At 38.9% G+C, this 14,979-nt stretch overlaps 1 protein-coding gene across 2 annotated transcripts; it reads left to right on the top strand.

Annotated features, from left to right (window-relative positions):
* Positions 1 to 2,216: 2,216 nt before the first annotated feature.
* On the top strand, positions 2,217 to 13,341 carry LOC124875570 (cytochrome b-c1 complex subunit 2, mitochondrial). Of its 2 annotated transcripts, none has more exons than XM_047377792.1 (14): positions 2,217 to 2,328; positions 5,424 to 5,525; positions 5,717 to 5,866; positions 7,121 to 7,185; positions 7,265 to 7,321; positions 7,413 to 7,537; positions 9,625 to 9,722; positions 9,804 to 9,861; positions 10,474 to 10,569; positions 10,695 to 10,894; positions 11,029 to 11,109; positions 11,189 to 11,265; positions 11,460 to 11,613; positions 12,362 to 13,341. In XM_047377792.1, the coding sequence occupies exons 1-14, from the start codon at positions 2,296 to 2,298 to the stop codon at positions 12,443 to 12,445; spliced, it is 1,380 nt and encodes a 459-aa protein (XP_047233748.1). In that variant the 5' UTR covers positions 2,217 to 2,295; the 3' UTR covers positions 12,446 to 13,341. The 2 variants fall into 2 exon arrangements, with proteins under 2 accessions (XP_047233748.1, XP_047233749.1); XM_047377793.1 differs by lacking the exon at positions 5,424 to 5,525 and adding an exon at positions 5,319 to 5,387 and having other exon boundaries at positions 2,236 to 2,328.
* The last annotated feature ends 1,638 nt before the right edge of the window (positions 13,342 to 14,979 follow it).

Here is a 14,979-nt window from a genome sequence, read left to right as displayed (position 1 = left end):
GAAAGTGCTGTTTATTCTTTCAGGATCATAAACTGTATTCCCTGTTGAGTCTTTTTCCTTTGCTTTAGATGGGACTCAGGACGACATAAATTTAATCCTAATCTTTTTTATGTCCTCTTCCTTAAAATCTTTGAAAATATATTTCCTCCTTACTGGATTAGGAGCGTAGTAATGTAGTAAATGGCTTCTCAGAAATGTATTATTACATCTAGAATCAGAGAAGGGAACCCCATCAATACGAAGCTGTTTCAGATTAGGAGTAATATTAGAATATAATATGTCTTGTTTAACCATAGCCTGAAAGGATAATGGGATAGCGTTTAAAATTTGGTTATATTTTTCCTTAGTGCAATGAATTTTAAATTTGTCACAGGATTCCTGATGTAAAAAATTCCCTTCGTTGTCCATAAAATGGGCAATAGCCCAAACCTCTTTTAAGAACCATTCATCAATAAATATACATTTTCTACTAATTAGAATGTACATATTATTCCACACTGGGGGTATTATGAGGTGTGAAATTGTGAATAAAAATTAGTTTCCAATAAAGAAGGACCTGTTTATGAAAATCTGAAAGTTTCAGTAATCTGCTTAACTTAAAGTCACACCGTAAAAGGAGTTGAAGGCCTCCTATCCTATTAAATACCAAATTGGGTATATGTGACCAAATTGAAAGGTTATTATTTATAAAAAACTTTAGCCATTTGAATTTCAAAATACCATTCATAATTTCAAAGTCTATCGCATTTCTTCCACCGTCTTCATAAGTTTTAATCAGGTCATCTTTCTGTATATAGTGATTTTTATTCTTCCAAATGAAATAAAAATGTAGTTTGTTAATAGCTTTAATCATCTTGTTTGATATAGGGAGGGAATAAGTCAGACGGATAAATCTAGAGAGACTATCCATTTTAGTCAACAAAATCCTACCAAAGATTGATATGTCCATGTTGTTCCCAGTATTTACCTTCTCAGAAATAGATTTTTCCTTTGTTATCATTACTCCCAAATATTTGACTTCTTTTTTAACCTTATGTTAAATAGTGGTTGTACTAGGTGATCTTTCAGGGAAAACAGCTCACATTTATCCAAGTTTAATTGAAGTCCAGAACCCCTAGAAAACAGATTTATGGTTTGAAGAGCTAAAAGAATTTGATCTTCCCTTTTCAAGAAAAGGGTCGTGTCATCAGCCAGCTGACTTATAATTATTTGCTTGCCCATTACTTCAATTCCAGTTATTCCGCCATTTTTAATTAGAATAGACAGCAACTCTGCAACCATTATGAATGGCAATGGTGAACATCCACAGCCCTGATGAATACTTCTATCAATGTTGAATCTGTTACATGTTCCATGACTTAGGGCTACAGAACTATTTATGTCTGTATAACGATCTTGATAAAGTTCCTGATTTGTTCTCCAAATCCTAAGTAAGTGTTTTAAAGATAAATTTATGTTCAACAGAATCAAATGCTTTGTAAAAATCTAAGAAATGAATAAATCCATTTTCATCAATCAAGTCACTGTAATCTATAAGGTCTAACACATTTCTAATATTATTATGAATAGATCTTCCTTTCAAGAAACCTCATTGAGTTTTATTAATTATATCTGAGATTCCATTTTTGAGGCTAGCTGCTATAGCACCTGAAAAGATTTTATTGTCTATGTTTAGCAGGGTGATGGGTCTTAAATTATCTAAGTGCCTTTTATCTTTGCCTGGTTTAGGGATCAGAACAATCAATCCTTGTTTCATACTTAATATTAATACTTTTTTGTCGACACACTCAAATAAAGCTCTAAATAACATTATTCTTATATCTTCCCAGAAAATTTTGCAAAAATTAACAGAGACTGTCAGAACCTGGAGATTTATTTGAAGCCATTTTCATAATAGCAGCATCCAGCTCTTCAATTATAAGATCAGCATCACAATCTTCTTTAAAAGTTGTCTCAATCTTCGGTATTAGAGTGGAAATATCATTAAAAATGTTATTACAATCAACTTCTGAATATTTAGTTAAGCACAGTTCAGAATAAAACATAAAAATGTCCTTCCCTACTACTTTAGGATCTTTACATTCCAACTTGACACTTTTGGCCCCAAAGAGAAAAGATCGGACGCCATTTTCGCCCAGGTTTTGGCCGCTTTGGCGCTTCATTTCTGTGTTGACACGAGAGGGCGCGCTTGTCTGCTGCGTGTCTCTGCTCGCGAGCGAAGAACGCGCGGTTAATTCTGGGTAGGACACTTTGAAGGTGGCCATATTGGTTTATTGTCCTGGCTGAAGGAGAGAGATGAAGGGGATCCGGGGAATCAGTCAGCTATCGGTGAGAGCTCGCCTAATGGAGCTTTTATGTTGGGTGTTTGGGGAACAGGAGCACACACCGAGACCTTTAGTCTTAGTGTTGAAAGAGGCGAAAACACAGGGGTCCTGCTGGAGGAGGCTGTGATGAAGAGCAGCCGAGGAAGCTGCTAGCTTAAGTGTTTAACCTGGGAATATTACATCATAAACACAGATTTACTACTTGTCAGCTTCCATGAATCTGCTACAGTTTTTAGAACTGGAAATGATTCATATTTGAGCCGAATGACAGCTAGCTGCTAGCTTCTTCTAACCGGATCGCTTTAACGCTTCTCATATTGGATTTAAAGAAGTTTATTGTGTGCTCAACTTACTAGCAAAACTGTTAATGTTGCCTAGATGCTGCTTAAAATGACTTTGGTAACGCTAGAACGTTCAATGAAATTTAACGTCATTGAACATGAAATAATTTTCCAAGTCTACATTTAGCTGAAAGTCTATGAGGAAGTAGCAAAATAAACCTTTTCAAATGACTGTTTTATTATATCAGTCAGTTCAGTGTGAATTATTCTAAATATTATTATCTAAAAGTATTTACCATCGTCAGTGTTACGGGGTGTCCTTGTGTCAATCTCCCCAGACCCCAGTCACACAGAAAATAAATGTTTAGCGAGTAATTTATATTTACTTAAGATGTGTCCAGCTTCCTGAATGACTGAAGACTAATTTAGCTTTAGTCATATTTGTGTGCTAACCTGCACTTAAAACTCATTAATGCTCTGCAGCTCTGAATAGATAACTATACCTTTAGATTATGATGTAGAATATAATGGGGAAAGTCATATTTGCTGTACATATATGAAGCATGGAGTTATTTTATAGTAAAATCTTTGAAGTGTCTAAATGTAAAGTTTTCTTTTAGTAGAAATGCACCAATCACAATTTTGTTGCTGATTTCCAATCTCTGGTTTTTCTAAGTTTTCTACCTGCCAACACCGATTTTCAGCCGATATGTCTTTATAAACTAGATCAGGGGTTCCCAAACATTTCAGCCTAAAAACTCCCAAAATAACATTGGCAGAGACTGGCGAGCCCCCTAAAAATACAATAAATTATTTCACTCTATACATAATTACATTTTTTTATTAATTTATTTTTTGTAATGACATTTAATTATTTACTGTGTGGCACAGTTGGTAGCACTGTTGCCTTGCAGCAAGAAGGTCCTGGGTTTGATTCCCGGCGGGGGGTCTTTCTGCATGGAGTTTGCATGTTCTCCCCGTGCATGCGTGGGTTCTCACCGGGTACTCCGGCTTCCTCCCACAGTCCAAAGACATGACTGTTAGGTTAATTGGTAACTCTAAATTGCCCTTAGGTGTATGAATGAGTGTGTGTTGCCTTTTGATGGGCTGGCGACCTGTCTAGGGTGTACCCTGCCTCTCGCCCATAGACTGCTGGAGATAGGCACCAGCTTCCCTGTGACCCACTCTGGAATAAGCGGTAGAAAATGACTGACTGATTATTTAATTGTGCCTTTCATAAATTAATGGTATATTTAATTATTCAATAATGTATTAAATAAATAATATATTTATGGCACATCTTTTTATTTCATTGTACACTTATTTATTTAATGGGACATTCACATTTATTTCATGATATATTTATGCAATTGTGTCTCTTTTGGCACTCCATATGCCTCAGGCATCACATAATGGTGATTCTGAAAATCATCTGGAGACCCACCACTTGGTGTCTCGCAACCCCCTAAAGGGGTCTTGACCCCCACTTTGGGAATCCCTGAACTCGTTAAAGATGTAAGATCAATATTTAAAATATATTTCTCCAGGCTTTCTGCTGTATGCAATCATTAATTATTAATTATGAGAAAGCAGTCACTATAAAATATTTGTTTATTGTTATTTTTATGCAAAGACAAGTATTTACACAGTTAACATTTTTGACTGTCTTCTGCATCTTATATTAGCGATAGGGTTGGTTAGTGCAACAAGCAGTACTAAAACCACAGCCTCCACATATAATCCACATGTTAGAAAATGTAGGTTGTTGTGTTCCTTTACATCTCTTACTTGATTTCAAACACCTCACTGATACTGAAATATCTATTTATATGCTTTCTGTAGTCAGAGAAATATACAGGATTGGTCTCATTTTTGAATCTGGTCACCCATCTGGACAAATCAAGTTGAAGATTGGCTTGTTCCCTTCACAAGCCTATATTTGGAATGCTGCTTATTTGTTTATATTATTCAAAGCGTTGATGAAGACCAAGTATAATATTTTGCTTAACATTCTCATTCTTAGTCGCAGGATCAACTGCATTGTTTTTCATCGCTCCTTGTAGGGCTAGCTGCTGAGCAAAACCATCATATACTGAATACAATTAGAGATGCATCGATCAGGGATCTTTGAGATTCACTCAATATATTCTTTTCTTGGCTTCTTGCTGTGAGCTGTCATTATTTGCATATATTGAGACCAAACATCACACTGTGTCACACTATGTGTGTGTGAAAGCAGTTGCTTATAAAACTGGGTTTTAATATTTTAAAACCAAGAAATAATCACAGTCTTTATCATTTTTTATTACTGATTAGTGTTGTTCGCAGTTTACTGTTAGTCTCTCTGTCTTTTCCATAGAGAATATAAAATCTTAACTCTAAGGTTTCCAAAAAGCTACCAACATTTTCAAATCCACTGTTTTCCATGTTAGACAAAGGTCGAAAGCTGAAAATAATAAAACCGCATAAAGTGACTCTTTTAGATTTAGTCTTCCTGGTATATATTAAAGCTGCTGGATCAATCCACTCCTTTGGCCCATTATGGTCACCAGCTTGCTTCCTGATGTATCTCTGCATACAAATATTGTATTAACCTGAAAATGGTAAAGACGTTTCCACAATATGAGTTCTTGAAATGGTCCATTATTCCACCACAAAGCCAGTAACACATTAGTTGTAAATTCCTGCCTTCCCATGTTCTCTGTTTTTCCAGACAAGGCTTTACGCAGCCCAGGCTGCCCGTAAGGTGGAAGCGACTGGGTTTCAGCCACAGGATGTGCAGGTCAGTAGATGTTGACAAGTTTTTTTTTCTCCACAGAAACGGTTCTATGCCGCGGCCAGAAAAGGCCAGTCCCTCAACGAGCCTCTGGTTGGTCTGAAGCTCTCTCCAGGAGCTGCCCACTCCTACCAGGAAGTCTGTGTATGTCGGGACATGTCCCCTGCAGGCTAGACTTTGCCTTCATGAGTCTGGACTCATCGTTTTGTGTTATGCTTCTGTTTGAAGTTGCTAAATTGTCTTAACTAAGCATATAGATGATCCTAGAAGCTAAGGCGTACTGGCAAGCTCTGTTGACTGTATTTTATGGTAACTGTCTGTGTCCCCCTGCCCAGGTAAGCAGGCTGCCCAGCGGACTGGTGATCGCATCCCTAGAGAACTACTCCCCAGCTTCTAAGATTGGTGTCTTCATCAAGGCCGGCTGTCGCTATGAAACCCCTGACAACCACGGTGTCACCCACCTCCTCAGGCTGGCCTCCAATCTGGTATAACCTTGCAGATATGCCTGTTGTAGTCCAATACTGTATGCATTGTTTTTATCTATCTTTTGTGCTACAGACTCACATTAGTGATTTAAGACGCCCAGGTACGACTAGACTTGTAAATATATTGCTAGTTGATAGAACGTCATTAATAATCTATAAGATCCTGTAATTTTTAATGGACTTCAGTGTTTAGTTTATGATTATTTTTGAAAATAAATCTCTTTTGTTGTTAATATTTTATTACTCAGCAAATATATTATATAGATGCATTACACAGTCAAATATTTCAAGTATTTGTTTCTTCATTGTTGGGTCTGGTGTCTCCCATCTTCCTCTTGACAATACTCTACAGTTTCTCTTTGGGGTTCAGGTCAGGCCTGTGTTCTGGCCAGTCAAGCACAGTAACACTATGGTCATTAGACCAGCTTTTGGTACCTTTGGAAGTGTGGCCAGGTACCAAATCCTGCTTGAAAATGAAATCAGTGTCTCCATAAAGCTGGTAGATAGCCATGTGGCTGGCGCACCTCTTCATACCACAATTTTTTCTTCCACTAACCTTTCTATGAATATGCTAAGACATTTTCACATTAACACAGGGCTGCATGGTGGCAAAGTTGGTAGCACTGTTGCCTTGTAGCATGAAGGTCCTGTGTTTGACTCCTGGTCAGGGGTCTTTCTGCATGGAGTTTGCATGTTCTCCCCGTGCATGCATGGGTTCTCTCCGGGTACTCCGGCTTCCTCCCACAGTCATAAAACATGACTGTTAGGTTAATTGGTCTCTCTAAATTGCCCTTAGGTGTGAATGAGTGTGTGCATGGTTGATTGTCCTGCGATGGACTGGTGACCTGTCCAGGGTGGACCCTGCCTCTGGCCAGTAGACTGCTGGAGATAGGCACCAGCTCCCTCACGACCCGCTATGGAAGAAGCGGTATAGAAGATGAATGAATGTTTTCACTATATTCTAAGACACTAGAGTGGGGTTTTTTATTATCTGTATGTGATAATTACAAGAACTAAAGCCATATGTGTAAACTATTTTTATTTATGTATTTGCTCACTTATGATCTCCTTAAATATTGTCAATCTTTTTAACAGAGTGATTTTGTTTTCTTAACAAAGTGTTACTTTGTTTTTAAAAATCTTATTTTTAAAGAACTTTAAAAGTTTTGAACGGTGCTACATGAATAGTATTCTTATTAGTAGTTTTATTGATTTGTTGTATTTAATATTAACATGCTTCTTTTTACTCTGCAGACAACCAAAGGAGCATCAGCGTTTAAAATTTGCCGCGGTATTGAGGCTGTGGGAGGCAGCCTGAGGTCAGTGACCCCACCTGGATACAACCCTGTCAGATTTATCCAGTTCTCTTATTCTCTATGTTTGGATGTTTCTGTGCAGCGTGACTTCATCCCGGGAGAATATGATGTATAAAGTCGACTGCCTGAGAGATGACATGTATGTGTTCCCACCATGCATTTCTATCAGAAAGTAGCTCATTTTATCTCTTCTTATATCCGCTCTTGTTTTTCTCTGCCTCCATCTGCAGCGATACAGTGATGGAGTTTTTGATAAATGTGACAACGGCTCCTGAGTTCCGTCCATGGGAAGTGTCGGACCTAACGGCACGGGTAAAGTGGGACAAAGCACAGGCTGCACAGAACTCCCAGATAGGTGGGCATTTAATATTATTTGAGTCACACTTGCTGAGTGAGAAGGATCACCACTAAATATGTTCCTTTATTTGTGCTGCATGATTAATAATACACCTGCCTGGTATTTACACTTATAGTACAGAGATACAAAGGGGAGAACAAATATTTGATATGCTGCTGATTCTGCATGTTTTCCTTCTTGCAAAGCATGTAGAAGACTTTAATTTTTATCATAGTTACTCTTCAACTGTGAGTGATGGAATCTAAAACAAAAATCCACAAAATCACATTGTGTGATTTTTAAATAATTCATTTGCATTTTGTTGCAAACAGAAGTATTTGATAGATCAGAATATTTGGTACAGAAACCTTTGTTTGCAGTTCCAGATATCAGATGTTTTCTGTAGTTCTTGACAAGGTTTGCCCACACTGCAGCAGGGATTTTAGACCACTCCTCTATACAGATCTTCTCCAGATCCTTCAGGTTTCAGGGCTGTCACTGGGCAATAAGGACTTTCAGGTCTCTCCAAAGATTTTCCATTCCAGGACCTTGAGATGCTTCTTATGGAGCCACTCCTTAGTTGCCCTGGCTGTGTGCTTCGGGTCATTGTCATGCTGGAAGACCCAGCCACGACCCATCTTCAACGCCCTTACTGAGGGAAGGAGGTTGTTGGTTAAGATCTCCTGATACATGGCCCCATCCATCCTCCCCTCATTACGGTGCAGTCGTCCTGTCCCCTTTGCAGAAAAGCATCGCCAAAGAATGATGTTTCCACCTCCATGCTTCATGGTAGGGATGGTGTTCTTGGGGTTGTACTCATCCTTCTTCTACCTCCAAACACGGCGTGTGGAGTTTAGCCCAAAAAGCTCTAATTTTGTCTCATCAGACCACATGACCTTCTCCCATTCCTCCTCTGGATCATCCAGATGGTCATTGGCAAACTTCAGACGGACCTGGACATGCATGGCTTGAGCAGGGGGACCTTGCTTCTGCTGCAGGATTTTAATCCATGACAGCGTAGTGTGTTACTAATGGTCTGCTTTGAGACTGTGGTCCCAGCTCTCTTCAGGTCATTCACTAGGTCCTGCTGTATAGTTCTGGGCTGATCCCTCACTGTAGGAGCTGGTGATGAAACTGTTTGGATATTTGGTCACATGGTTAATCAGCGGTCTATAAGGGCGGAACCTTTCTTTGTGAGGCAGGTGGAGAAACAGTTTTTGACCGCTGAAGTAAGATGCTGTCAACAGGTGTAAGCGTGTGGAAATATGTTTGTCTTCAAGAGGAAACGGATGAGATGTAAACAAAATAAATAGATGATCTGCATAATGAGTAGTGTTAACTCGGACTTTAATTCATCCAACAAGACTACAATCAGCGCATCAACACTATCCCGGTGTATCACCTCAGTGGCTTAAAGCATTGGCTTGGCCTCTACACTCACCTTCCTCATGATCATTGATGCCCCACGAGGTGAGATCTTCCATGGAGCCCCAGACTGAGGGAGATTGACCGTCATCTTGAACTTCTTCCATTTTCTTAGAATTGCACCAACAGTTGTTTCCTTCTCACCAAGCTGCTTGGTTATTTTCCAGTAGCCCATCCCAGCCTCCCAGCCAGGAGAGGTTGGAGTTTGTTTGACTGAGTGTGTGGACAGGTGTCTTCTATACAGATAACGAGTTCAAACAGGTGTGGTTAATACAGGTAACGAGTGGAGGACAGGAAGGCTTCTTAAAGAAGAACTAACAGTTCTGTGAGAACCGGGATTCTTACTGGTTGTTAGGTGATCAAATACTGATGTCATGCAATATAATGCTAATTAACTACTTAAAAATTACACAGTGTGATTTTCTGGATTTTGTTTTAGATTCCGTCACTCACAGTTGAAGAGAACCTATGATAAAAATGTAAGACTTTTACATGCTTTGGAAGTAGGAAAACCTGCAAAATCAGCCGCGTAACAAATACTTGTTCTCCCCTCTGTATTATTGCCTTGCAGCTCTGTGCATCATTTATGATTCTCAGGTTTCTGCAGGCATTAAATCCAGAATGGGAATAATATGACTTCAACAACACTGTTTCTATTCTGTTAAACCTTCCTCATTCAGGTGTGGTTGAAGGTCTCCATGCAGCAGCATACAAGAATGCTCTGTGTAACTCCCTGTATTGTCCAGACCACATGGTTGACAATATCCAGTCTGAACACGTGAGAACATTTTATCCTTCTTTTCATTCTGAAACATGTGTTTAATGTGTTTTTTCCTGATCCTTGTTTTTTTTCCCTCAGCTTCATCAGTTCGTCCAAAACAATTTCACAAGTGCAAGAATGGCTCTTGTAGGACTCGGTAAGAGGGATCGTCATAATTAAACATGATAGTGATATCGGTGATAGGCCTTGTGGCTACATTTGTAAAAGTCGTGAAAAATAATTGATCTTTTATTGTAGCAACACAACCTCACACCCCGGAAACTGTTAATTTTAGTAGATCCGTTCAGTGGAGAAGAATCCAACATTAGGAAAATTAACTGTTGGTCCTACTAACACTCCTTTTTCATGTTAAAGTACACAAAACCTTTTTCTTAATTTATTCTTTAGTTTTTAAGTTCAGAGATTCTGGGAACTTCTATCTAGTAATATATCACATGGGGTATCAATATGAACACAGGCCTGAACACAGAGGTCCCTCTCTGTTTGTACTGGGATGCGGACATTACCACCACACAGTAAACAAGATGTTAATGAAGGTGAAAAATGTCCAAAGCCCACTGCAGCAAAGATCTTGGAGTCCAGATATTCCATAAGGTGCTGTGGGCTAGTTTTTCCTCCCAAGCTCCTGGGAACCCTGTTAGAGTGCATGCTTCCATGAACCCACAATGGGTTCCTCACAATGGCTCTAGATTTTTATCTATAATCTTTAAAATACCAGTTCTGATTGTGATGTTCCCTGGTTCACCAGGTGTTGACCACTCTGTGCTGAAGCAGGTTGGGGAGCAGTTCCTCAACATCCGCGGCGGAGCAGGAACCACAGGGGCCAAAGCACAGTACCGTGGAGGTGAGCTGAACCAACAACACAAAGAAGAAGAAAAAGATGGTCCAAGATGTCTGACACCATATTGTAGTTACTGTACAGAACTTGATGTGAAGAACCATCCAGTTGTTGTCTGCTCTTGTCTGCAGGAGAGGTTCGTCTGCAGAGCATCGGCAGCCTGGTCCATTCTGCCGTGGTGAGCCAGTCAGCAGCAGCTGGCACCAGTGAAGCTCTGGCATTCAGCGTGCTGCAGCATCTACTGGGAGCTGGACCACACGTTAAGAGGGGCTCCAGCGTCTCCAGCAAACTGGTCCAGGGGGTTGCCAAGGCAACCGCAGAGCCCTTTGATGTGGGTGGCTCTCAGTTTCTCTTTAAAATGATTCATCTATAGAGGAAGATTTGAGCATGACATCAGCAGGGTGAAGGTCGCTATGTGCAGCTATGATTTTTCTTTTCTTTCCTCCTCCAATGGATTTCTAACAGGTGTGTGCTTTCAATGCAAGCTACTCTGACTCTGGTCTGTTTGGGGTCTACACCATCTCCCAGACTGCAGCAGCTGGTGATGTGAGTAGGTTTGTCCAGCAGAATAATCTCTGACCGACTGGTCTTCCCAGATCACCCTGTTCATATTTTTTCCTTTCAGGTGATTAAGGCTGCCCTCACCCAGGCTAAGGCTGTCGCTGATGGTGGGGTCACAGCTGCTGACCTGACTCGAGCCAAGTAAGAAGCACAGATGGACAGTTTGTTGAGAGAATTAGTTCACAAACCCATAACTATCAGTTTCTTCTTCTACTATCAGTTTAACTAAACCTAATTGTGATCTCACATCATGTCATTAAAAGATTGAAGAAGAGATCAACATTTTATTTCTCTCACATAAAATCATTTGTGGCTTTTCTCATTTTCTTCTTCAGGGCTCAACTAAAAGGTCACTTCCTGATGTCTCTGGAAACCTCTGAGGGTCTGCTGGAGGCCATGGGCTCTCAGGCTCTGGTTGATGGATCCTACCACTCTCCAGAGGAAATTTCCAAAAACATTGACAACATCTCCCTGACTGATGTAGCAAATGTAAGAGCTTTGGTTTTATCGGTGCTCAGTTGGGGCTTAGTTAAAACGTTTAAAGGTTGAACTGAGATTTGCAACCTTTTATTTCAACCCAGCCACATACAAGTGACGGAGTGACATTGTTTCTCATGATCTTCAGTGTTGTTAGATCTTTTTGTCAGATATTTCTGTGGTGTTCTGGAGTTTAATAATAAAAAGGTTCTAAAGGCTTTTATTAACAAATACATTAAGTTTATGAAGCCTTTCCAGGGGGATTAAGATTCGACGAGTTTTACAACCATATATTTAGAATTTCAATGATAATTCATTTAGCTTTGTGAATCAGGGCTCCAATATTGTGGAAGAACATCCTTGTTCATCACAAGGTTGCTCCTGGATCACCAGGCAGTGATTTATTTTCCCAAATGTCCCAAGCACTATTAATAACTCTAGTTCTCTGTAGTCCAATCCTGGTACTTCCTGCAGGATGTTGGTCTGTACTTCATGTTCTTGAAAATAAATAACTTCTTTGTTCCACTTTTTGACACCTTTCCAAAAGTCCATAAGATATTTGAAATGATGCTACCAGGTCAGTTTGTACAGAATCAAACATTTTGGATTTTTGAAATTAATTGCATTTCCTCTGATCATCTTCATAGCAACCTAGACTCTACGCATAAAAGCTGAAGCAGTAACAATTGTGGGAAAACATGGTTTCTGTCATTCTTGAGATATTTGGTCACAACGTCATTTTGTCATTCATCTTCTCCAGGTGGCCAAGAAATTCGTCACTGGCAAGAAGACGATGGTTTCCTCCGGCAACCTCATAAAAACCCCCTTCGTGGATGAAATTTAAGATGTTCTTCTGAACCTTTTGATTGGCAGCAAATTTGAATTTGTTTCTCCACATTCTAATGAAAACAAATATCATAATTTAGTTTTTTTTTCCAATGATACTAAGAACATTGTCATGATAACACCACTGAATCTTCTGTGTTGTAACAGTATATTGTCGAGTGATGCTCTGCTGCATTGCTGCGGCGTCGTTCAACTGTATAGCTGATGTAAAATAAGGAATAAAATTGATCTGCCTTCTAAGTGTTTCAAGTGCTCCCCATCCTGGATGATAGCTTTTAGCCTCCAAAGACACCTGTGGCAAAATCAGAATGAAGCTCACCTGGATCTGAGGTGTGCATATTCACTGAAATATATAAATCGCCTACATTTCCAAGGAAAAGAAACCCTGAAAAAATGAAGTATTGTGAAACTGAACTTAAAGACCCATTGCATGCTAGTGCTGCCACCATGCTTTGCTGTAGGGATAGTATTACTCTGCCTGGCAGGGCTTGGAGTTCATGGCAATCTGTGTTGAATGACATGAGCAAATGTTTGGTTTAATTATAGGTTGACAATTGTTGAGGCTGCTGTTCCTTATTAAAAGAAAACCAAAAAATGTCATTAAAATCTCTTTATGGCCGGAATGTATTGTTACACTCTACTCCCGCATGGTTTAGAAATGTAAAGAGTGATGCAGCAGTGATATCCATGCAAAAAAACTTCCTTGATATTTCAGATGTTATATATGAACCATTGTAGCCAGTCTGGAAGACTGACGTTAGAATTAGCCTAGCTGTTTTTACCTTTTAAAACGATACAAGTAACTAAACTGCAGAAGCAAAGATAACACTGTAAAACTGTCAACATCAGAAAAAAAAATCTATTTAAAATAATAAATGGATAGAGATACATAAAGAGGTCTGTTGGATCATTTTTATCCTCTAGTCACATCATTTCTATAAGCTCTAATTTTCAGACATTTTGCTCTAAGAGGTGTTAAACTAAAGCAGTTTAGATTTTATGTCATCTGAAATTATTTAGTAGTTGGAACCTTTAAAAATGATTGTTATGCTTAAGTGTTTGAACTTGGATGACATAAAGCAAAAACTAAAAATCAGAATCCTCCTATTTAATGCGGTTCTCACAAACATCCATGTTTGGATGTAAAACTTGGGATTTGCAGGGAAATAAATGTGAAGAGATGTGTTCAGGAGCAGCAGGATATCCTGGTTTTAGGCCTGATTGGAAAACCTGGTTCCCTCCAACCCAGTAATAAAATGATCACTTCATGTGTCCAAAATGAACTGAAGGTTTATCAAGCATCATAACCTTGAAACCATTGCTGCATCTCTTTCTTTCTGCCCATTTCCTGTCTGATTACAACAAATAAAGGCCAGTAGTGTCCCAAAAACTCTTTAAGATATTTTATTTTATAGATGCACCAGTTAATAGGCTGCAGGTTTAACTGGCCATTTTTCCTTTGATTAGCTCTTTGGTGATCTGCAGGCTAGAAGCTGAAAAATCCAAAAAAAATTTTAACCAAATCTTTCAAAGCATCAACACAGCATGTTTTTTCATAAGGATCTGATAAATGTTTAGAACACGTCCATTCATGCATAGATGGATATCTTGCCTTTCCTTCATTTCCTGTGGGATTCAAAGCTAAGTCTAGAAGCAGTCCAGCTCATCTGTCCACATGTCAGGAGAATGAACAGATCCTGATCCATGTGAAGAGATGAAGACAAAGAATATTATTTAAACACAAATAGCAGTAAGCATTAACTTCTGATCAACTCAACCATAATCATGAGAATCTTTTATTTGTTCCATTGTGTTATTTCTGTATTTTGAACTATTTTACTGTTTTCCCTGGGGGGAACGGAGATCTTTGTAGTTCTGTTGAGTTTTTGTTTGAAGCTTGATGTCATGTCAAGAAATTAAGTTGGAAATATTCTTACGTAGAAAGTGGTACATGGAAGTCAGCAGCAGTTTTACACACGGACAAAACCCCACTCTTTTACAGCCTGGTTGATTTTGTATTCACATCGCTGTGAAAAAGTATTTGCACCCTTACAGGTTTCTTGATTTTGCTTCAAACGTAATGTTGCTATGGAAGCCCTCTAAGGCAAGTGAAAAACCAGACATGTTTTAAACCAAATTTGTATGCAGATATGTATGCATATGTGTGTATATATGTATAAAATATGTATGTACATGTATATATGTATACAGGTCCTTCTCAAAATATTAGCATATTGTGATAAAGTTCATTATTTTCCATAATGTCATGATGAAAATTTAACATTCATATATTTTAGATTCATTGCACACTAACTGAAATATTTCAGGTCTTTTATTGTCTTAATACGGATGATTTTGGCATACAGCTCATGAAAACCCAAAATTCCTATCTCACAAAATTAGCATATCATTAAAAGGGTCTCTAAATGAGCTATGAACCTAATCATCTGAATCAACGAGTTAACTCTAAACACCTGCAAAAGATTCCTGAGGTCTTTAAAACTCCCAGCCTGGTTCATCACTCAAAACCCC

The sequence above is a fragment of the Girardinichthys multiradiatus genome, chromosome 10, assembly GCF_021462225.1.
Source record: "Girardinichthys multiradiatus isolate DD_20200921_A chromosome 10, DD_fGirMul_XY1, whole genome shotgun sequence".
In the NCBI taxonomy this organism is placed as follows: Eukaryota; Metazoa; Chordata; class Actinopteri; order Cyprinodontiformes; family Goodeidae; genus Girardinichthys; species Girardinichthys multiradiatus.
Note: the sequence above shows the minus strand (reverse complement) of the source record. Positions and strands in the feature narration are given on the sequence as shown.

What these genes read in the sequence shown, in the direction of transcription:
- LOC124875570 (XM_047377792.1), top strand. Translation starts at nt 2,296, where the DNA reads ATGAAGGGGATCCGGGGAATCAGTCAGCTATCG. An exon ending in GCTGTGGGAGGCAGCCTGAG is followed by an intron (nt 7,186 to 7,264) that starts GTCAGTGACCCC and finishes GTTTCTGTGCAG; the next exon opens with CGTGACTTCATCCCGGGAGA. An exon ending in CAACCGCAGAGCCCTTTGAT is followed by an intron (nt 10,895 to 11,028) that starts GTGGGTGGCTCT and finishes GATTTCTAACAG; the next exon opens with GTGTGTGCTTTCAATGCAAG.